The sequence below is a fragment of the Falco rusticolus genome, chromosome 12 (assembly GCF_015220075.1).
Source record: "Falco rusticolus isolate bFalRus1 chromosome 12, bFalRus1.pri, whole genome shotgun sequence".
In the NCBI taxonomy this organism is placed as follows: domain Eukaryota; kingdom Metazoa; phylum Chordata; class Aves; order Falconiformes; family Falconidae; genus Falco; species Falco rusticolus.
Genome location: NC_051198.1, coordinates 11,741,278 through 11,764,839, shown reverse-complemented (window position 1 = coordinate 11,764,839; position 23,562 = coordinate 11,741,278). Strand labels below are relative to the sequence as shown.

At 36.3% G+C, this 23,562-nt stretch overlaps 1 protein-coding gene across 1 annotated transcript in view; it reads right to left on the bottom strand.

The window, feature by feature from the left end:
* The window catches only part of TTC27 (tetratricopeptide repeat domain 27), a 126,605-nt gene that overhangs the window by 68,235 nt on the left and 34,808 nt on the right, over positions 1-23,562 (bottom strand). The window contains exon 9 of the mRNA XM_037405672.1: positions 11,787-11,853. Within this exon, the coding sequence (XP_037261569.1) occupies positions 11,787-11,853 (67 nt within the window). The remainder of the gene's footprint in view (positions 1-11,786; positions 11,854-23,562) is intronic.

Sequence of the window (23,562 nt, the reverse complement as noted above, 5' to 3'; positions counted from 1 at the left end):
AGTTTCAAACTTTAAGATTAGTCAATGGCCCAACAAAAATAATTTAACAGTTGCATTCAGTTTTTACATTACAAAAATTACATTTGTGAACCCATCCTATAATGATGTTAACTCGTCAAAATCAGCTATCACAGGATAGCTGTAACAGGAACAGCCAAAAACATTCAGGAAGAATTATTTGCCTAAAGCAGTGAATTATAGTAAGGCTGCCACTGACTTTACTATTAAACTATGTCAGAACAAATTACAGAATTTGTATAAAACTCCTTCACAACCTACAGTCTGCAAGAACAGCTGTCTGTAGAAGAACAGCAAGGAAAATTCACACAATGCCAGACAGGATTCTACAGGAAGCGTGTCATACCTGGTTTTCCCCTGTTTTGAATGCCAGCATCCACCACAGGAATTCTGCCTACAACAGCCTCTACTGTTCAGCAGTCTACATACTGCAATACTTGGTGTTCACAACTAAGTGTAACGTGTTGAACAAAAGAGGCAAGCCTCCATTACTGTTCGGTGGGCTAAGCAGCTAGGGACAAAGTCCAGAGATGACACCTTCAGTGAGAGTTTTAGGGCAATCTCAGCGGTTTCTCAGGAAAGAGCATAACAAATATTGATGTTCATTACAAAAATATTTGATTTCTGATTTCTTCCAGTTCTGATTTCACCAGTATAAGTATTCTCTTTAAAGACCTACTGTTCCCATTACACGCAATACAACCAGGCTGTTGAAGATCACCAGTACCCTGGCTTTAAACCTTATGTGCAAAAGTTTAGTTTCCAGGAGCAAAACAAAGCTGCAGCCACCTTCTTTTCAGAGACTGAAGACACCATGATCCTGAAAGATGACTAACTCCGTAAGTGGCAACCAAAAGTGAGGAAGAAGAGGAATAAAGATAGAGCCAGAAATATGTGAGAAAGAAAGGGGTTATGGAAAATGAAAGCAAGACTGAAAGGAGGCAAGAGCTGGCAAGGGAGGTCTTAGGGAAATGTGTTATGGATCAGTAAACGAAAAGGGAAGCTGACATAGACACAAGTGACTAATATTGAAAAAAGTAATAATGAGTGAGACTGCATGAGAGAAAATCCCATCTTGGTGGGCAAAAGTGAGTAACATTCCTAAATCTGACAGGGTTGTGTAGAGAAAAGCTATACTCTGCATATATTTATTAGAGACCAAAGGCAATGTCTGGGATGTGCTTAGACTTGAAAGACGTTAAAAGCATGAGCTGTAATGGATTAAGAGTCAAATACAACAGTCCAGTACCTATCCAGTTACATTATGGACATAAACAACAGCAGTTGTTACAATAACTGTGAAAACTGGATGAAGAATCATAGAATAGTCTGGTTTGGAAGGGACCTTTAAAGGTCATCTAGTTCAACCCCATTGCAATGAGCAGGGACACCTTCAACTAGACCAGGTTGCTCAGAGTCCTGGTCCAACCTGATCTTGAATGTTTCCAGGGATGGGGCTTCTACTGCCTCTCTGTGACAACCTGGTTCCAGTGTTTCACCACCCTCTTCGTAAAAAATGTCTTCCTTGTATCTAGTCTGAAGAAGCTATAAGAATTTTCCTTAGACAAACAAAAGGGGTGATCTTTTTAGTTATGCACCTCCAAGGTTCACATTTTTCCAGCTCTGTTAGAGATTCAACACACACATAAGCAAACATTTGCCAACTATAGATAAGGGAAAGATACAGAATATACAGACAAATAAATACACACACTGCAGTTCTCACAAAATAAACTCTAGGATGAAAAATATGGCCTACGATTAAATGACCTATTTGCTTTATGAATCTTACTACTAAGCTATTAAACAGCTCCGAACTGTGCAAGATGTTCGAAACAAAAAAGCCACAATTTTCTAAACATATTTCCTTCCTTTATTCTAAAACTGAAAGGGTTTCACCAACATATATTAAACTGAAAAGCAAAGAGAGCCTACTCAGTTACAGCCAATGATAAAAACCAAACCAGGCACAATACTAACTTGGGGGAATGCAAATGCATGTGCTGTTCCTCTCCATCTGTGGTAATTTTAAAAATTTTACAGTGTAGAAAAAAACCTTTCACAATCTATTTATAGAAATCTGTAAAAGTTATTTCCTCTCTCATCTTTTGTCTAGACTAGATAGAAGTCATTGTATAATGTGTTGGCCAACATATTCTGACAAAGTACTGAAGAAAAATCTAGCTGACAAAAGGCATGAAGTCTTTCAAGAAAAAAAGCCCAAGCTCCAATTTAATTAATGCAAGACACGCTTAAGGATGTCTTAAAGATCTTAAAGACAGAGACAAGGCAGTAAAATCTTCTAAATACATCAGACTACACCAACTAACATCTAGTGTCATGATTTTTATTTCAGTTCAGAAAAGGCCTCTACTTTCAGCTTCACAGCCTGAAAAATGTTAAATAGTGTAAATATTTTTAAAACGTTTTTGCAAATTGAATCAAATAGAACATTTAAACATCTTAATGGCATTTATTTCAATAGTTTTCATAACTAACAGCTCTACTCGCCATGATTAATACAGCCAAACCAAACATGTCAGAAGTATTTATGCCATACTATATTATCATATATGCTAAGCGTATAAATTATATACAGAAGAAAAGTCTGAATTTTCTCACAGTACTCATGAGATTCATTTATGATATACACTGCATGAACAATCCACTAAATGAGCTGGCATTGTTTCTATTTCCTGATGCAATGAGCTAGCCTTCATAAAGAGAGTATGAACCTTTCCTGTTCATGTATTTGCACATCTGGAAATTAGCTTTCATAAGGGTCACAAACACTCCATGCACACTACCTTATGACATTTTATTGCATATTTGATGTTACAAATAATTATTAAGAATAACACTTTGTTTATCAGTATGTAATTTATCCCAGTAAAAATGTATTTCTGGAAGGAAAAAAAAAAAAGCTGAGTGATGGGGTCTGCTGGCAAGAATACATGCATTTCCCCCCTCCTTTAGTCATAATGTACTGTTTAGTACGTGATCAGTACTAGAATTCAAGTATTCTGTAAATACAAGTAAAATAAAAGTGCATACAACCTCCATGCAAATGTATTTAAATGTTTCACAAATTAGTTTAATCTTAACGTTTTAGTTTCTGGACAACAGCACTTGAAAATTCTACTTTACTATTTAAATTTGCTTTTAATAAAAGAGACGAATGGAAATATTGTAGAAATACCAGATTCAGAGTTGCTTAACCTTTGCCCTTCTGTAACACAGACGACACCATGCTTTCCCACAACATACTGAAGCCAACTACTTATACAAGGGCAGCACACTGGGCAGAAACATACCCAGGATCACTGCTGAACAGAATGGGGTTTACTCAACGAGGACAGCTAAGCATGTAAACGGCTGTTTTGCTGAACCTAAGCTATAAGGGTTTGTTTAGGAAAAGTTTTTTGAAATTTTTCAAAATTTTTCAAAAATAGGTAAAAATCCCCTTTACATCTCCTTTCAAAAGCCCGTGGTTTATAGACTTAGAGCTTGGTTAAACATAATTTCCCCCACAAAAATTTTAAACTGACCATCAATAAATCCCCAGAAGAAAATACCAATTATAAATCCCTTCCAGTAACTTGGCTGCCTAAAACTTCAAGACTAAAAAGACCAAAGAGAAAAAAAATAAAATAATTTCAACCCTGTTTTTGGGGGAATAGAGAAAGAAATCAATGAAGAAGCAGGGTAAGATAGATTTATTTCTTATCGAGTTCATCATATGTTTTTCCCAAAGCAGCTAGAATAGAAGAGTAGCTAGACTTGACTGCACCTGTTTTTCTTTTAAAAAAGAACAACAAAACAGTGACATTTTGGTTATGATAAATGAATCAAAGAGTATCAGATTTGCACACATCAGACATCTGGGGAGGGGGGGAGAAAGAGACATAGTTCATGACTACAATCAAGGACTATGGCATTCTAATCAAACCTATCCTAAATTGCCTAATAAGTCAAAAAATTCTGTTACTTTTTCAGTGTTTCATCATTAATATAGACTAGAAAGAATGTTTGGGGTGCTGATACGAGAAATGTTCTACTTCCAGTCCAACCTACAGACATGATATTAACACAGAAAATTAAACTCAGTTGCTTAGAGACAGAAGCAAGTTGACCAGCAAACAAGAATTCAACCACCTTAATTTTTTCAAATGCTATGGAACAAACAATACTAGAATAATACTTGAAATGTTGGGTTAGGAAAAAGAAAAAAGAAGGGACAATACTAAAACTAGACAGAAGAGATTAGAACAAGACATTAGGGCAGCTAAGTAAGCCTTAAGAATAATTCTTCATATACAGTAAAAGGGAGACTTGGATTTACCCCCGTTTAGTTCATGTGCCCCCTCCCCAGCCAAAGAGGCAGATCAGTAGAATATAAATCACTAGAAGTGACGGCTAGTACTGATAACTTATTAATCATACTGATCATCAGAATATTGTCAAAAACAGACTATCAAACACTACACAGTGTAGTAAAAATGTCTTATTTCCTTCAGATGATACCTCACGACAGCATTTTGTTGAATATGGGGTTTAATTTAATCTTGTTGCAATGAAATCTTCCTTGTTGAAGTAAATTATAATAGTTATAACTCGTGAAGGACACAACAGGGGGAAGGGAAGCCTGCGACATGTCATCTGGCTGTCAGAGAGGTTGCTAGAAGAAGTAAGTGAGCTGCTGATAGATAAAGAGGAAGAAGGAGGGGGAGAAGAAAGGCTGCTGTGGGAAAAAATGTTACTAACTGTCATCAAATTTGCCTCCTTAACTTCTCAAACCCTTAGACAGGCAAATAATATATTAATATTTAAACATGATCTTCATGTTCTTTTACCACTGCGGTTTCAGTGAGACCACTAAAATCCATTGCTTGAGTAATTCTGTGCAGATTATACGAAAGAGCAGACTATTCTAGAAAGGAAAGGCTATCCCAAATTTCTTTCTGCTCAGAAATGCACACAATAAATCAGGAATCATCTCCTATAAGATATGATGCAAGCAGAGCTGTGGATCCCATGGACTCGGGGAGGAATGTAGACCACAGAGGAGAATCAAGTTGAAAGGGATAAGAGTGTCAATTATGTTGAAATCTGGCATTTTGTAAAGTAAAACAACTTCAAACAGACTGTTACTTAATCCCAGTTTTGGAATGGAATGCAGGCTACCCCCCTGCCCTGCAACACATGTACTACAGCACCCACTGACTTTACCCTAAAATAGCTAAATGCACACACAGCAGCAAAAAAACCGGACAAGACTAAATTGATTTCTTATCCGCAATACATCATAAGTACCAGCCACTTTGTGAATAAACTTCCAAGAAAACTAGTTGAGTCTTTGCACATGATACTCCAGCTGAAAGTGGCAGCTTCTCTTTTGCTATACTCAATCTGATTTCCCAGTAACGTGTGATGGGCCAGAAAGCATACATGCATTAAATTAGCAAGTGTTTAGATCCTGACATTCCTGGAAAATGATTCAGACTCTTGAATAAAAGTGCTTAGAAGGAAAAAAAGAAAGCAAAAAAGAATAGAATAGCTTTGGATTCATTTACTTTCAAAAAAAGTCTTACTAGTACTAGCAGGGCTTTGCTGTGAGAAAGTCTTTGCAGTGTTATAATCTTGTAACCAACAGGCTATTCAAAATGGGCAACACAGCTTAGAAAAGAAGTGAAAGAGACTTTTTATAAAGCCACGAAAGTTACAGCAGTACAGACACATGGCACTTTTAATGAGCTTTTCAATACTCTTGCGGGTTATAAAACATAAAGAAAACTGCAGCCATTTTCTCAGCAGAGAAAAATGCACTGCTTTTATTTAAGCTATATAAACAAATTCTCTTCAGAAACCAAATGGGCATGTTGGTTTTATAGAGATTTTTGATAGAAAGGCTTAACATTAACAATATCATATGCCATGATTTGATATTAAAGTGCCATACAAAAGATGAGAAAAACAAAGCATTCCCATTTCCACCTTCCACTCTCTCCTCCCAAAGCCCCCTTCCTACAGTGAAAAGCAGAAAAAGTGTTCATATTTGCATACACACACACACTCTCGATAAAATGTGCACTACAATTCTTTGCTGTGATTTTCAAAGGTACCATACAACATCAATTTCTATTACACTCAATAAATGCCCACTTCTGAATAAATAAATAAATAAATAAAATCTGTCCAACCATTCTCAAATTCCTTACTAAAAACAGTCTGTTATGGAATCAGCAGCTCAACACAGTGGGAAAACAAAAGATATCAGTCATTCCTATCTGATCCATATTTGGAATACACAGTATTCCTTGGATTTTGACAGACTCCCTCCACATCCTCCTAGTCCTTGATACCTTGGTATCTTGCATGGCATAATTGGAACAATTTCAGAATGAATAGGTATTTTTGTTGAAAGACTTGAATAATTTTTTAGTTTTGTACTCTGAGCAAAATAAAAGCTATTACACTTTTTTTTTTCCTCTTTAAGAAAGACATCCTCACCTGCTCAAAGTGTCAATAGACAGAAGAGCTGCCAGAGCTTCCTTCTCCTGGTTTTCACCACTTAATAAAGAAACCAACACTGTACTCTCCATAAATGATAGGAGTCTCAGGAGTATAACAAACCAATGCAGCTAAATTTTCCGCGATCCCTCTTCTTTCCTTTCTCATCTTCTGTGGATATCAAACGATACAAATATGGGGCTGAGATGTGGGAAGCACAAAGCAAGAGGCTTCTCTTCCAGTTTCTGGATACTTTTTCTCCTCAGTCCCCTGTAGGTTAATACTGTTGCTGCCATTCAAAGTCCCTTGATCACAACATACTAAAAGGGGAAAAAAGTAATATTCTCCCACGCTGGGCTAAGTGCTTATCACATTTACCACAAAGCTGATTTCTCCTGGACAAAGCGAGCTAGGACAGATGGAAGGGGTAACGTTAAAAACCAGCTGCAGCTCCTTAATCCTGGGTATTCAGTTGGAGTGTCCTATTAGACCACAAAACACCGAATTGCCTACCCAATATGTAAACTCTAAGCTATAGTATAAGCTTTCTATAAAGTTGTAAGAACTTGTATTGCAGTTCTTATGGGTTTTTTTAAAAAATATTTTTTCTCTTTTGTAAGACAAAAATGCAAGACTATCCAGTATTTAATCCTTCTCCTATTTTCCTGCAAGAACTGCAAAGTCTTAAAATTAAAACATAACGGAAGATTTACCAGTTCTTACATAGAGCTTTCATGCATTCCTGGAACTCTCTTGCATTTCAGAAATACTTTTTAGTTTCCTGTTCTAAAGTTTATGTTCACATGATGGACATCTTTTATAAAGCTTCAAATGTAATTAAAAAAAATATTTTAAAAAAAGATACTGAAATATCATGTACATTTGTATAAGTGTTGTTCATTTAATCTCCCTTTTGGTATATTGTCTTAACTGCATTTCCTATTCAAAATAAAGTAAACAGCAAATATTTAATAGAAGTTATTTTAAGACCTTATTTTTGCTCATTTACAAGGAGGATTTTTTTTCCTAAAAATAATTTGGGCCACTGATATACAGAGATCTGTGATGCATTTGTAAAATTCTAGTGAAAAACTGCTGCCCAGTATAAAACCCAACAGAGTTCACATTATTATTTTTACATTAAAACCAATCCATTGAAATTAAAAATGGAATAAGGAAGCATATTTAGGCTTTGTAACACTAACTTGGGCAGCTGGAAGTAAACTAAGGTACACAACCTCAATGTGAAAGCAGTACTAAATTAGTTCTTGGGTTTCTTGCATCGTATACTTCCCACTTCCTATATAGAAAGCTCTGAGGAAAGAAGTTTATTGTAAGGAAGAAAGTACTAATTCTAGCAGAGAAGCACTGGGTTTCACTACTGGTTTACTGTCCCCCTTTTGCTCTTGTAAAAAAGGCTTTGAAATGCAACATTCAGTTAGCTAAACCAGAAAGTCTGCCAAATAATACATGCATAACTGTGTCGCTGAAGTAGCTTGTGTGATATTTGAATTCTAAATAGGATCTTCACTTTCTTAGGAGTCCAAGTGCTTACCATAATAGAGTTAATTAAAAACATAACTGTTTCCCTGAACCTTTATGCATGAGGAAAAGCATATTTAATTCCCCTTAAAATTAAATGTTTAATTGTGTTTATTCTGAAGTGCATGTGAGCTACATCTTATGTAAAAATATCAAATCAACGATTTAACTATAAGCAGAAAAAAAATCAAATGTATCTGATTTCACCTATACATTAACAGCTTAAAAGTTGAAATATTACGCTGATAGGTGAACAGATTTGACTAGAACACCTCAAGCACCGAAGTCCAAATTATTTTATCAAGAGGAGCTATCCCTGCCAATGAGACTAAACACATAAATACACAGGATTTGATACACCCCCACACCTTGGTTCAAAAATTAGCAATACTAGAAGTGATTCTTAGTTGCAAGGTTAGCACTTCTAGGACAATGGCAACTATTCCCAAGCAACTTCAGTAAATGAAAAACAGCAATCCTTTTGTATTTGACTGCAGTCACCAAGTAGTGACTAATAGTGACTTAGTGCTATTTTTAGAACTATAAGCTATGTTGTTTTAAAAAAATAATAAAATAATAAATCTAGTAATTTTCAACTTCTACAGACATAAAAGGGAGTTTAGAATGCCTGTTTGCCAAACTACACCTAGTATGAGGCAGGACCACATCATCTACTTGAGTTTACTTTGATCATCCTTTCCATCTCATACTAGCTGGACCTTAATTCTCTCTGCTCAAGAGAAACTGCAGGTCACATGCCGTTGTTTTGCAATGTCCAAAGCAAGAGAATCTCTTGACAATTCACTATTAAAAACACCTTACAATGTCTCCAGTTTCCTAAGATATCTTGAAATGCCTTCCTTTCTTCAGAAAACATAAATTTCAGCAGATATCAGATGAATGCATGACAACCATCTAACCAGCCTGCAGATTTAGGAATCCACATGTAGGCTGAGAAGATGCCTGCTCACACACACACACGCACAGCAGTTTAAATGATGCTTAAGAAATTACTCATTTGCCTGTTCCAGTAGGTAGTACCAAAGCTTGGTAAATACCTTAAATAGAAGTAGTAATGTTTGCGGCTCCACTTATTTATTCAGCTAGCAGACACCACAAGAACCAAGGCTGTGTTAACATTCATGCTGCCAGGGAGAACAGCAATGGATTTGCTTGCCTCAGCAGTTCAGAACTAAGGTGCAAAAGAGCTCAGATATTTTATTACGAAATTCTGCAGTGACTATTCACAATTTCGGGCTCAGGTACAAATTCAAAAGATGCCTTTATTGAAAAGAAATTATATAAGCTAGTATCTGATTCCCAGTTCAGTTTCCAGCAAAAATCTGCAATGGTAAGATTACAATTCATACGTGTTCTTGTTTGTGTCTTGCATGCACAGGTCAAAAGATCAAAAGCGAAAATAATTGTAAGATTAAATGGTGTCCCTACACCCAGTTAACTTGGAAACATTAAGCAAAAGTTTAAAAGAGCACTATTCTGATATTGAAATTTATTATTTTCTCTAGTTTTTAGGTAACCAGCTGCCTCAAGTCACTGCTATCCACTGAATTCTGCATGATTTCTTGTGTTCTCTTATTGCTATAGACTCTTCTTTTTTGCTACTCAGAGGACAAAGTGATAGGGAAACCTACACATATCTTTCAGCTGTGTTTCTTTGGAGATCTATCCTGATAGTGGCTGATCATCTTACAAGGGTGAAGCAAGCTGCAGCTGAATTAGCAGCTCTATAAAAAGATAAATAAATGGATGAAAATATAAGCTCCCCACAAGTCACTACAATAAATATTTAAGGGGCAAGTTCATCAGTTGCTCTGTGATTTTTGAGGAATCAGCCACTAGATGGCAGAAAAATGCAGTTTAATTTTCATATCATTATGAAGAATTCACCTAACAGATCTCTTATATCTCAGATAACAGGTCATATGATCTGTCATGCAATGTCAGATAAAAGATGACAGTAAATCTGATTATATTTCTTGCCTTGCATATGTGCTACCTTGACTTTTACTCCTCTGCTGTGAAACGCGAAGAACATTTAAATGTTTGAAAACTCAAGTGTTAAAACAGCTAAACCCCACCCCTAGTTACATTACTCTGGAAACACAGGAAAATACAGGAGTAGGGTCAACCTTGTTAGAGATGTTCTGTTATCACAATTTCACTCCATTTAATAATAAAAGGATAGAATATATGGATAAGTTATTTCAGGCTTCAGGTATACAATAGCTGCTTTTCCACCAAAGAATTATGCAAACAATAAGAGGTAGTGGGAAGAATGTAGCAGCAAGCATAGAAAAAAAGTCCAGGGAGTGTGACAGGAAATAAAATATCAGAAGCAAAATTCTGAGTTTTCACAGAAGACCCTCAGTTGAAAATATATTAACATCAAAATGGCAGGGTTTTTCAAAAATTAAATTATACGCACATGTTGAAATGTCATTCATTTGCATTAACATTATTTTTTAAATAAGATTATACTGTAATAGTTTAGCTTTTTTTAAGAAAAACTTGCAGTACTCAGTTTACCATTTTTTTTCATTCCTACAGCCTTTTCTATGTGTGCATTTCCTAACTTTGTACATATTCATTCTTTCTGTAAGGCTTTTTTTCCCCTCCTTTTTATTGATCACCATTCTTTAATACCCTTATTGGGTACTTGAATTACTACAACATGAGGTGAGAGTGGACAGTCTCATGTTCTGTACATTTCCATTTTTTGCAGATTGAACTCCCTTTTACCACCACAAAAAAACCCCAACCGAACACTACCATAGTTATTCTTTGATTACTGTCCATAGTCCTTTCACGTAACTACAGGTTTCAGTAATAAAATTCTAGCTCAACTGAAATCAAATGGATCTGCATACTCTTAACAAGAATTTACCTTTTCAGATGGTGCTACCATAGCAAAAAGGTCTTAGACTACAAAAGGCTTGGGTAGGAGAGCAAGCCCTCTTTACTGTACCAAAGCTGAAGTCCAACATTGTGGAGAGTAAGCAAAAAAGGCAATATAATCACTGGCCTTTCCTCCTCCACGCCTGCCTGCTGCCCCCCCCCCCCCCCCCCAACTACTGCTGAAAACCACAAAAGCAGAAAACATCAAGGAGGGAAATGAATTCTATTTTGAGTTGAGTAAAAAAAGTTACATTGAAAAAGCACTGATATAGAATTTTCCAGACTTCTTTGGAAGCTACAGAATTGTTTTACAGCAAATCAGCCATTGAACTGGAAAGATGCATGTCTAAGCAGAACATCTGATACACAGACTGTCTAAATCTGACAGAATAAAGCTGAAATTCCTTTTGAACTCCACTTTAACACTGTTCAAAGAGCAGCACTTTCAACATTAGTGCCCTAGGAAGTGTTTGCTGTAAAAATGCATGGTTTAATATTACACTATAATTCATAGTTAACGAAAATTGAAACAGACACGTAAAAAAGTGTTTTGTGTGTGTTTTCAGGTGAAATTAAATTTTTAGATTTCAAGCTTATCCTGAATGATGACAATGGCTCTAAATTGGGTTGAACTTCAGCATTAGTTTAATTTCTTGAAATAAGAAAAAAAGTTAAGAGATGACGGAGTGCTAGAAGAAATTTAGTTTACAGTTTCATGATTAATGTGATTGGCAGGTTACTGTTTGGTGCTTAACTTAAGTGAAAACATGTTTACTAAGAAGTCCAGATAAATTACTTACTGAAGTAAAAGCCAGAAGTTCCTCTTCAGTTAATTTGTGTATTGGATTGTTCTTTTGGAAGTCTATACTGTAAAGAAAAAGGAGTAAGATATAACAATGCTGACTTAATCTTTAGAATACCAACATGCAGAACACATTTTTCAAACCTGCAGAAATCTAAAGGACATTCTAGAAAACTGTTACAATGACAAATGTGAGTATGCTATGTGCAGAAGGCAGCCTAGCTCTACGAGCAGTCACAGAAAAAAAGAACCATTTAGGGGACCAAGATATTTTGGTAGTACCTTTCCAATACCATTCTAAATTGAAACATCTTACTCAGCATAAGCTTATAGAAGAAGTTTTACAAATCCTAAAAAGTTTTAAATCCATTCTCTGTTTTTACAGAGGTCTGTTTTTTGTTAATGTTCTGTGACTAATTGAACACAGATTCTGCGAAGCAAAAATCCAGTAATGCTTGAAAAGTGCTGAAGGGTTTTCTCAAACACACACCCTCGTTCCAGTCACTCAAGGAACAAGACCAGAGAGATCCATCTCTCAGTAACTGGCATTACCACTGCCTTGTACACCAAGGGGGAAAACCAGAAGAACACAGAGAAATGAGAATTAAAATTATTTTATTCACAGTTGGGTATGTTTACAGAGATAATAAAGAAATTGGGCTTACACCTCCACATGGGTGGATGCTCTCCTGTCCTAAGCCAGGACAACAGCCCATCAATGTTTACAAACATACTACAAGAGGTACTTTCAAGTGGCAGAAAGAGCAGCAAGGGTACAATTCAAGCTCCTCGTGAAAATTAAAAAAAATAATTAAAAAATAATCAAGTGAAAATATATACTAAATCATACCACAGATATGCTTCATCACCACCAAACCTATATAATGGCTATATAAATAAGTGTAAATTTATTGCACAATTCCTTGAACTTTTTAGCAGGCTTCATATTTTAGGTTAAAATTACAAGGATAGTATATTAATTGTGATGATAGTTACAGATTGAAATTATGCTCCCTACATTAGGTATCTTACTTCGGAGACAAGACTTCGACTCAAACTAACTTTTTCCCTGCTATTTCGTTAATTCTTCTTTGTACATATGATACAATTGCCATTACAGAAATAACAGTCAAACTTTGATTAAAACCTTATTACTAGCCACAAGAAGGTGGTACAGAACAGAGGCTGCCTGTTGAAAACTCCGTTATCTCTGAAAGGCCACGGTGATCAAGAGAGGTTCCTGAGGACTGACAGAAAGCAAACGTCACTCCTACCTTCAGCAAGAGCAAGAAGGAAGATCCAGGTTAGCCTTACATCATTCCTTGGAAACAGTATGAAGCAAATTCTCCTTGTACCCATTTCCTAACACATGGAGGGAGTGTCAGTACAGACTCACCAAGGGGAAGTCATGCTTGACCAACCTGATAACCTCCATCATGACATAACTGGTTTGGTAGATTTGGGGAGAGCAGGGGAGATTGCCTGGACTTCAGTAAGGCTCCCAGTATCTCCTGTAAGATCCTCTTAAAGAAGCTGATGAGCAGACAGTGAGGTGGACTGAAAATTCAGCTGAACAGGTAGGCCCAGAATGTTGTGATCAGCAGTACAAAGTGGAGTTGGAAGCCAGTAACTAGTGGTGTACCCCAGGGCTCAATACAGTGTCCAATACTGTTCAACATCTTTATTAAGAATCTGGGTGAAGGGGCAGAGTGTACCCCTAGCAAGTTTGCTGACAGCACAAAATCAAGTCCTGACCTTACTTGAGCAGAAGGTTGGACAAGATGATCTCCAGCAGTTCCCTCCAACACTAACCAATCTGCGAGATGAAGGACAAGAAGGTGACAGAGCAGTCTGCATGCATTTAGGTAGAATGCTTGACTAACCAGATAGCTTTCCATGATGAGGTGACTAGATTGGTGGACTTTACCTTGACTTTGGAAAGGTGCTTGACAGCCTTGCATAACATCCTCAAACTGATGAAATGTGGACTAGGTAAATGTACAGCATGGTGGACTGAAAACTAGATGGACCACCAGTCTCAAAGGATTATGACAAGCAGCATGAAGCCCAGCTGGAGGCCAGTGACTAGTGGTGCATCCCAGGGATCAAATAACATCTAACATCTTCATTAATGACCTTGATGATGGGACAGAATGCAAAGTCCTGCAATTGGGAATGAATAGGCCCATGCACCAGTACAGACTGGAGGCAGAAAAGGACCTGAGGTCCTGCTGAAAACCAAGTTGGACACAAGCCAGAAATGCACCCTTGCAGCAATGTCACCCAAAGCCTCCTGGGCTGCATTAGGAAGAGCGCTGCCAGCAGGTCGAGAGAGGTGATCCTCCCCCTCTACTCAGTGCTGGTGAAATCAGTCCTGAAGTACTGTCACCAGCTGTGGGCTCCTCAGATCAAAAGAGATGTCTACATATTGGAGCAAGCCCAGCAAAGGGCCACAAATTAAGATAGCGAAGCATCCGACATCCAAGGAGAGGGTGAGAAAGTTGGGATGGTTTAACCTGGAGAAGAGAAGGCTCAGGGGGATCTTATCAATGTGTATAAATATCTGATAGCAGTGGTGCCCAATGAAAGGACAAGAAACAACAGGCACAATCTGAAATCCAGCAAATTTCATTAAAAAAAGTAAGCAAAATCTTCATTAATGTGAGGATGCTAAAGCAAAAGGGGTTACCCAGAAAGGTTGTGGTGTATCCATCCTTGGAGACAGTCAAGGCCCAATTGAACATGGTCGTAAACAACCTGCTCCATTTGACTGTTTCAGGCAGGGAAGTTGAACTAGATGGCTAGAAATCCCCTTCAACCTCAGCAATTACATTTTCATTTAATGGTACTTGCAGTTTACATTTTTCAGCTTCATGTTTTGTTAACAGAAGGAAGAACAGTCTACTTATTACTGAAAGCTAGAAATAAGCTGATTTTTTTTACATTGTACTGAAAAATTTCTCTCTACATTGTGCATGTTATCACGACACTAATCTTTCTTGCCATCCTAGTCCAACTACCTCATGCAGAATACAGAAAAAATTGTTTTTGTAAGGTTTTTTCCCCATAAACTCAGACAAAAAAAATTGAGTTTCCTTTTTCTTACTGAAGAATAACAGATGTAACATTTATGCTGTGTCCAGGACATACTATAGGCTCTGAGGAACCACTAGAAGATGTGACTAATAAGCTTACATTGTCTTCATACCCGAGTATACTTAATGAGATTATATGTAAGCTGTGAGAGCAGAAAGGAGACAGAACAGAGAAAAGTTTGAGAAATGCAGTAATGTGCAGTTTATTTACTATGACTATCCCAAATGAAGTAAGAATCTTCTTTTCAGTAGAGAACCTTCCTCTGCCTTCAAGTGTTTACAGCCTAAAATGGTCAAGACAGAAAAGGTAAAACACATGGATTTCCTTTTGGTAAATTCTACCAAGGTGTAGCATGAACACATTTTGAAACTTTTTAATGTTATATTGCTTTTCACTTTTAAGTTCTCTCCCCCATCACTTGCTTATCTGCCAGCTGTGAGAAAAGGCCAGAATGTCTGATGTGTTTTGTTTTTTCCTCTAAAGAAAAGACATGATAAACTATGAAGACATAATAAAAGAATTCCAAGAGTAAGCAGCAAAGCGCTCAAGATAGGAAAAAGGAAAACTGATGCCATTCAAGCACTCTCATCCCTTTTATCTTTGCATGCCCACAAAAAGAAACATAATTATTATTATGTGTAGCAGTACCAAGCCTCCTTCCTGGTGGCATAGGTCTCTTCCAAATTCCACTCCCATTACATGAGGGAACAGAGAAAACGAAACACAGGAAGAGAAGGTTCTCTCCAGAGAGCATTGCTTCAGCATTGCTACAATGGCCATTCTTTGGGAACCACCAATATTCATCAAACTAGAGCAGCCTAGGAACGAGTACAGATGAAATATTCAGGAAATTAAAGGATGAGTTTGAAGCAAATTCCACTCTGCCAACGCAAACACCGTTTGCTCAGAGGACTGCAGCCAAATACAGGTAGGCTGAGAGACAGAGTAAAAGCATAATTACGCTCCCTTCTGATATTCAATTTCCTCTTTCTATTAGGAGATAAGATCCCTTTTCCCCTCTTTTTGTAACTTAAAGAGATCTACTCTTTAATAGTGCTTTTCTTGATGCTTTCCTATCAAACTTTCCCCAAAATTTCTGAAGGGTGGAGCAACAACAATGACACAACTACAAAACCTCACCAAACTAAAAAAAGTCAATATGCAGTGAATTTTCTAAATGTATTTAAAACAAAAAAGCTATCACAGAAAGTAAACGGTATATGGGAGCTACTCATTAAAATGGTAACAGCTACAATTGTTATATAAGTTACATAATTAAGAATCTGAAAGCATACCAGGTTTTGAGCTGATGATTATTCATAGCAACATAAATCAAAAGAATAAAATGGACGTATTTTCAAAAAACTACTGAGAGATTTGTTTGCAAGTACAAACATCTGTGTGAACTGACATAAACATTAGCAGGCTGCTTAAACCTGAACTGAAATTATATAACTGCAGTTCTTTTAAGGTTCGAGGTTTCATGAAAAGGTTTTTTTCACCTGGTAATCATCTTCTGATTAATCAGCCAACTAGCTTTATCCTGTTACAACACAAGTACCTAATAAAGCAAATTGGGTGGGTGGATAGGTGAGAGAGGAAAGGCATTACTGACCAGAATTTTTTAAAAAAGTTTTGCACGTTATTGTAGGGAAGAACATGACCAGAGTAGCCAAAACACAATTTCTACAGTGGAAGAAAAGCTTGAGAGTTCCTCCAACTCTTCTTCCTGCTCTACAAACCTCTAACTTACAGTTTGCATGTTTATGTAAATGTTTATGCAGTCTGTTTCTAAAGACACCCATGACAGAGGTTCCACACATGCTTCATAATTTATGCTGATGTTTTGTAATACCATTAGCTTGAGCAAGCTGAATATGGCTGCAAAGAAATACCAATTATGCTTTTGGTCGACTATTGATGAGAAATGCCTTTGAAAACCAAGGAAAGGCCTTGACATCACCTTTTATTCTTGTTATGTTCAGTAAAGTTGGACTCTGTCAATATGGAAAGCTAACTATAATTCCTCCTTCCTGATTTAACTTGTGTGATTCTGAATCTTGGTGAAGAGACCAGTTGAAGAAAAGTTTAACAATTATTATGTAATGCATTTTACCCCACCTTCCCACAGGAAAAACACGATGTTGTTGGTGAGCTTTTTTGAAAGTTTTAGACAACACCGCTAGTAAACAATCCTGATATATATATCACCATCTTTTCCTTCCTTGGGAAAATTTTTCACAAAAACAGAAAGTAATAAAGAATTTCTCTGCTTCGGTTACTTTTTTCTTGTCCAATGTCAGCTGCTAGCAGAAATACGTACAGTTAGCTTGAGGTAGTCAACTAAAGTCACTAAACATTAGTCACTAATGCAAATGTGACTTCAGGTGAAAAATAACAAGTTTCTATCCATAGGGGAAAAATAGAAAGTAATAAAGACAGCAAAACTTTAAAATATTGTAACAAGAACACCACAGCAGCTAGGCAACCAGAATGTTAAGTGACATGGCCATAGCTTTTGAAAAGCATGGGCAAACCAAGGGACAGTTAAATTTTTACACAAGTGGAACTTATCTTTCAGCATCCTGAAGCTATATTGATTCAAGTAGAAAGGATTAGTCCTTTCCTTATTCTAGATAGATTTTTGTCACAGCTTTTTGAAGCTTATAGATGCAGTTCTTCCAGACCAAAGCAGTGTTAAAATAGGTCCCTAATTTCCATTTCTCCTGCATCCATGTAAAATGCTTTGACACGTAAATACAGGAATGCAAACCTTGAAATATAGCAGAAAAATTAAACTGTTGTAATGATTTTCCATACTGAATCAAATAAAATTTGAAGCTGTATTTGAAATCTGAATCTAGAGTAGAACTGTAGCTTGCTTTTAAGCAGTTTTAATGACTGTGTTAGGTCTTGTCAGAGTACTTTACAGACATTTGACTTCCATGCCCTGCATTTATTCTGATTTCAAGGACAGGTTAAGCAGTTCACCCCAGAAAATTTCAGGCGTTCAAATCACAATGGAATTTAGGATCTGCTGCCACAGAATCTATGATCAGGCATGTTTTCATAAGACTATGAAGAGAAGTCACTAATCACTGCATCATTCAGCTTTGCAAGGTATTTACTGTCCACTCTTGAATCCTGTCTTAGGGAGTTTAATGAAATAGAAGAGGTAAAGAAAACAAAGAGAAATAGACATTCTTTATAGACAGATAAAACAGAACCTTAGATTAATATCTACTCTGCAGCAGAAAAAAGTATTTTCTATCGGCAAAAGCTAATTGCCAATCACTTACAATTTACCAACAATTCTTTAATCTGATTAATCAGATCTACATTGGCAGCCTAATGGATAAGGTATCCAGTTTAATTAACAAGTTAAACAGTTTGGGACTTAATTAGTTATAGTCTTTGTAACAGGTTAATTAATAGCAAACATTCCAAAGTATCCCTTTTTGGATTATGACTAAGTAGTTCTGATTCAAGAACTGATTTAGAAAGTTGACAAATGTTAAACAACATTGTTAAAAGCTATTAAAAATAGAATATTTCTCAAATAGAAATTCTCAAATAGCTGAACTTATATTAAAATGCAGAATACAGAAAAGATCAAAACCTCTGGAATATTAAATAATAATAATGAACTATCTCTAAAAATATAATTATGGCGTCCAAAAAGTGTTCAAGGAGCAACTAACCAAAAGTCAAAATCAGTGCTAAGACCTTCTACCAATACAGCAGAAACAAAAATTTTGAGTCTACAGGATCAAAATGACAGCCCTGGTATAAAAGCCTTTGCAAAGAAGCTACATGAAATCATTGCATTAGCATTTATTGTAGAAAAATATAGTAAAATTCCCACCAGAAAGCCTTTCTGGGTAAGGGAGAGAATTACAGGCGAGAAGATTCTTTCTCAAATTAAAAAGCTGCAAAAGATGTTACATGCTAAAATGTTGGATGCTAGAAAGTTAACAGGACCAAACAGTATTAAAAAAAAAAAAAAAGTTTCAAATTAGTTTTGGGATGAAATAGCTGAGACACCAAAAGCAGCGTCTACATTTTCATTTCAAATTACCTCAGAGCCTAATGATAAGAGAGCAACAAAAAATATGCCAGCCTTTAAACTTGGTGTCAGGGGATCACTGTAACACTGGCTTGGAAGTGTATCATCTGTTGCAGGTAAATAAGGAGAGACGATATAATGAATGAACAACTAGAGAGAGCTTGACAAGTACAACACTTGTGGTCAGCCAGGCTTCTGTACAAAAAATTCCTGCATTGCAAACCTGTTGGGGGCTTTTGGAAGGTTTAACTGGTGTGATGATGAAATCAACTTGCATCTCGAAGATTTTTTTGGGTGAAGTCCCTCATCAAGAAGGACTTTCAAAGAAATTGAGCATTCATGAGATAAGAGGGAATGTCTTGGCAAAGGTCAGTAACTGATTAAAGATAGGAAATAGTATGAGACAAATAGTCAGCCATCCCTATGGAGAAGGTCACTGGTGTAATCCTGCACAGGTTTTGTGCTGCGATCACTGTGCTATATTAATAAATAAACTGGAACAAGAGAATGTATAGTGAGGTAAGAAAACTTGCAAATGATACAACATTCTTTGAAGTAAAGATATGAATAGACAATAAGGAGCTGCAGAAAGACCTTACAGAATAGAGCAAAAGGGTAATAAGATAAAAGTGCCAAGCAATGAACAATAGGAAACACAGTCCTAGTGTCACAAAAAATGATAGGCTCTGATGTGACCATTTCTATTCAGGAGCAACTCTTTAGCAGCTGCATGAAAACATTAGCTTAGTACTAGGCAGCTGTTAAAAAGGCAAATAAAAATGTAAAGTAATTAATTAGAAAAGTAATAGAGAATAACATACTAGGGCATACTGCATAAAGTATACAAATTCATAACATAAACCCTACATAAAATATGGCATAAAGCCTTTGTTTGTCCACCCATAAATATTATGTTCTCTTCTAGACCTTTCATTTCAAAAGCAATAATTCAGTATTGGAAAAATTTCCAAAACAGACAGCTAGAACGACTGTTGTTTTATGAAGATGAATAAGTAGGTTTTATGACTTACAAACATGTAACAATTTCTACAAAAGGAATGTCTCATTAGGCTAGGACTAATCAAATGAAGGACATTGCAAAGGTTTTCGAAACCGTTAAGAGTATGAAGTCACTAAATGAAGCTATTGGCAACCAAAACTACCTGGCTTTTTTTTTTTTTCTTTTTTTGTTGTTGAACAGCAGGAGCAATATATGTAGACAGACACCTTTGCCAAAAGATGCAAGGAATGTACATGGGCTCAATGGAAGATGACAAATATTTGAGGGATCCATCGAGGGCTGCCATGCAAACAACGTTGATTAGGCTCAGGAAATCACCTTTTAGTAGCTGGGAAAGTATTAGGGAGACGGGGGCAACACATGCTTGCCCTGTTATTTTTCACTCTTGGATATCTTCTCACAGTCACTCTTGAAGACAGAGTATAAAGCTAGATGGAGGAAGACAACTGCTGAGGTTTTGTTTGTTTACATTTCCTGGCATGTTACCTCTCTGCAAGTGCAGGCAATGCAAATTCAAGTTCCTCAGGTAACTGCTTACAACTACAGTTAACTAGCATGAGATAGATGATGAATAGATAGGTCAGACTTTCCACATAGGCATTTTAATTAGTATTTGCTGTATTTCTATGCAGTTTTACAAGCTGTGTTAATTTCATGAATGAAAAAGAGCCAAACCCAACAAATTGATCACTCTACAAGCATTTTCAAGGTTTCACAAAGGTATTTCAAGTGACTAATGTTTTTTTATGTGAGCATTCTGAAGAGCATGACAGGAAGTTCATTTCCCCAGTGGCATCTCCTCACACAGCTATACATTGTGGTGCGCAGCAGCAATGATTTTAAACAGCCATAAACTGGCTATGGTGAAATCACTGTACTGTCTGGCACCTGTAATTGGTTTGTTTCAAAAAAACAGTAATAATTTACATTTACATGATGTGCTTGTAAAGATGGGCCAGAGTGTCAAAAAGTATTTAACGGAAAAACCTTCATCAACTTTAATGCTGTCCAAGATTTGCTGTTGTAGCTTTTACTTTCACAGGGCAACGTATGTAAGCTCTGGCCTTCCACAGTCAGTTTAACATAACCTTTTCCATTCCAATGACCTGGAAGAGAGAATGTTCTTTCTTATAAAACCAATTGAAAACAGTTGTTTACCTGCTGTTGCCTTGTACTTCTGATACAAGCTATACAGCACGACCTTGCTGTAAAGCACAAAGAAGGCTGTGATCATATATATATATATGAAATCTTAGTGAGCACAATCCATCTTACCTAACTTTAACCATGTAAAATTTAGGTCTTTAATCTAACTAACCATCTATGCATCTTTCAGAGTCCATGAAAAAATATAGATAAATATAGGAAGTGATTCAATCCATTGTAAAATAAGTGTCTGAAGTGCAATGAATCACACTTTGCAGGTGCTGATTTTTCCTTGAGTAGAGAACAGACAGACAGCTAAGATTAGAATCTCACGTTTCAAGTACCTAAATGCTTTCTTGTTTCACCTACCCAAGTTTCCCTTGATGTTTCATTGCCAACATGTATATTGGTGGTTTTTTTCTTTTTTTTTTTTTTTTTTCTTATTTGAGTCAAAAGGTTATATTTGGTAACTCTGTTAAAAATCCTTTACTCCTAATGCTATTTAGTACTTATGCAGCTGTTTCAAGTACGGTTCTACAGCTCACTGTGTAAACTGTTTAATAGATTGTTATCCAATGTATTACTATATAATAGTTAGGTTTCCTGATGCTTTCCTTACCAACTGAAGACTGGTGTATAGTTTTTGACTGAGCTGAGGTACCTCCAGTATAACACACTATTTTGACCCAATTTGATTGATGGGACAGCAAAACATTAAGAAATAACCAGCCACTGGACATTTCTCTTTGCTTTCTTAGAACTTTCTATAGCTATATCTAATTTCTATTTTCCCCTGGGTTTTTTTTTCTAGTTTTCTGTTGTTAAAAAATCGTGAATCAAGTGATGAGAAGGGATTTTCTTCCCAATCTGCTGACACACAGCTGCTGTTGTCTATTCAACAGTGATCTAATTCGGGCTATTTTTAAGTGACAAGGGAAACACTCCCCTCTCAGTTTCTCAGCATTCTGGCATCTGTACTATATTAACACATCATTGAAATCACACATTGACCTGCTCTTGGTGTTGGGTTTTTTTTGAAAAAATATATTATTATTTTTTTTAAATTGGAACTTTAGGATCTTTTTCTATCAGCCTCTGAAAGCTTGGTTCAAGGCTCTATGCAAAGTTTTCACCACAGTCTTAAGGCTTGACTATAAAATAAATTTTACACCACCTTGACTAGTTATTGTCATATAAAACATCAAAAAAATCCTAGCCACTTAATATTTCTACACTCCTAGGAGTTTCTTTTAATATTTCCTTTAGGCTGGCATTACTCCTGCAGCAAGATGATCTGAAGACACCTCTAGACACTTCTTACACAGATCCTACAAAATCTGGATACAATAATAAAGGAAACCTTTGTGTAAAGTAAGGCGGACTGGGGTGGGTTTCCCCCCCTCTACTCTGTTTTAGTTACAGTTTAATTATCATAACAGGTGAATGTTTTCTTTTAGATTTAGTTCCGCAGACTGTTCAGTATTTGGAAGAAAAGGAATTTGCAGAGAAGAAACAGAATAGCCTAATACTTTAAAGGAAACTGCCTCAAATTACAGATGCCACAGAAAACTGGCTGGGTACTGTTTACATTGCTACTTTCTTTATATAAATGGATTACTGAAAAATAACTTGTTCTTTGCTTACATCAGTGTAACAGAGAGAGGTTTAAAAAAGCCCCACAACTAATTGATTCAGGCTCATGCATGTTATTTACAAGCTGGCTTAAGCATATAGCATGAGATATTGCTTGGATTTTTGTAAAGACAGCTGGTATGATATATTTCAACACTTCAAGAAATATTTTATATCCTCTTAAAATGTTATGGGGGAGGAGGAGATGAAAATGTTTGTACTGATACTGTAATAGTACTTTCTTTAGCCATTTGATCATTGTAACCTAGTTGAAATGAAAATTGCTTCACAGCAGAAAATATGTGCATTCAGGTAATTCCTTAGGATCCTATATGATTGTAATTAAGTGTTTTCCAGAAGTTGTAACAATTTTCAGTTTGTTTTGCTATCCAGAAACATTTCTGCATGCTGTTGATGTTAACATTATTTAGCTACAAAAATCTCAGTTGAATTAAGGGGCATTTCTGTGACATTTGCTGTAAAACAATACTAGCAAGCACAGTGAAATGTGAAAAAAAATTGCTCACATTTACTCTCTCTATCTGCAGGCTGCCTTTCTTCAATAAACCAGGTTGGTCTCTAGAAGTTTATTTGCATTAGAAAAAACATCCACTGCTGACAATGGTAGTCAACAACAGATACCATTAAGGTGGGACTTGACCTAAAACAAAGTCTAGTTAGAACTGCTTTGGAAACTTAAAGGAATTCTAAAGCCAACTTATCTATTACAAAATGAGGTATTTGCTTTACAGAACTGAAGTCCTCTAGCATTAAAGAAAAGCAAGGAATCTGCCATAGCTAAGTTCTGAGAAC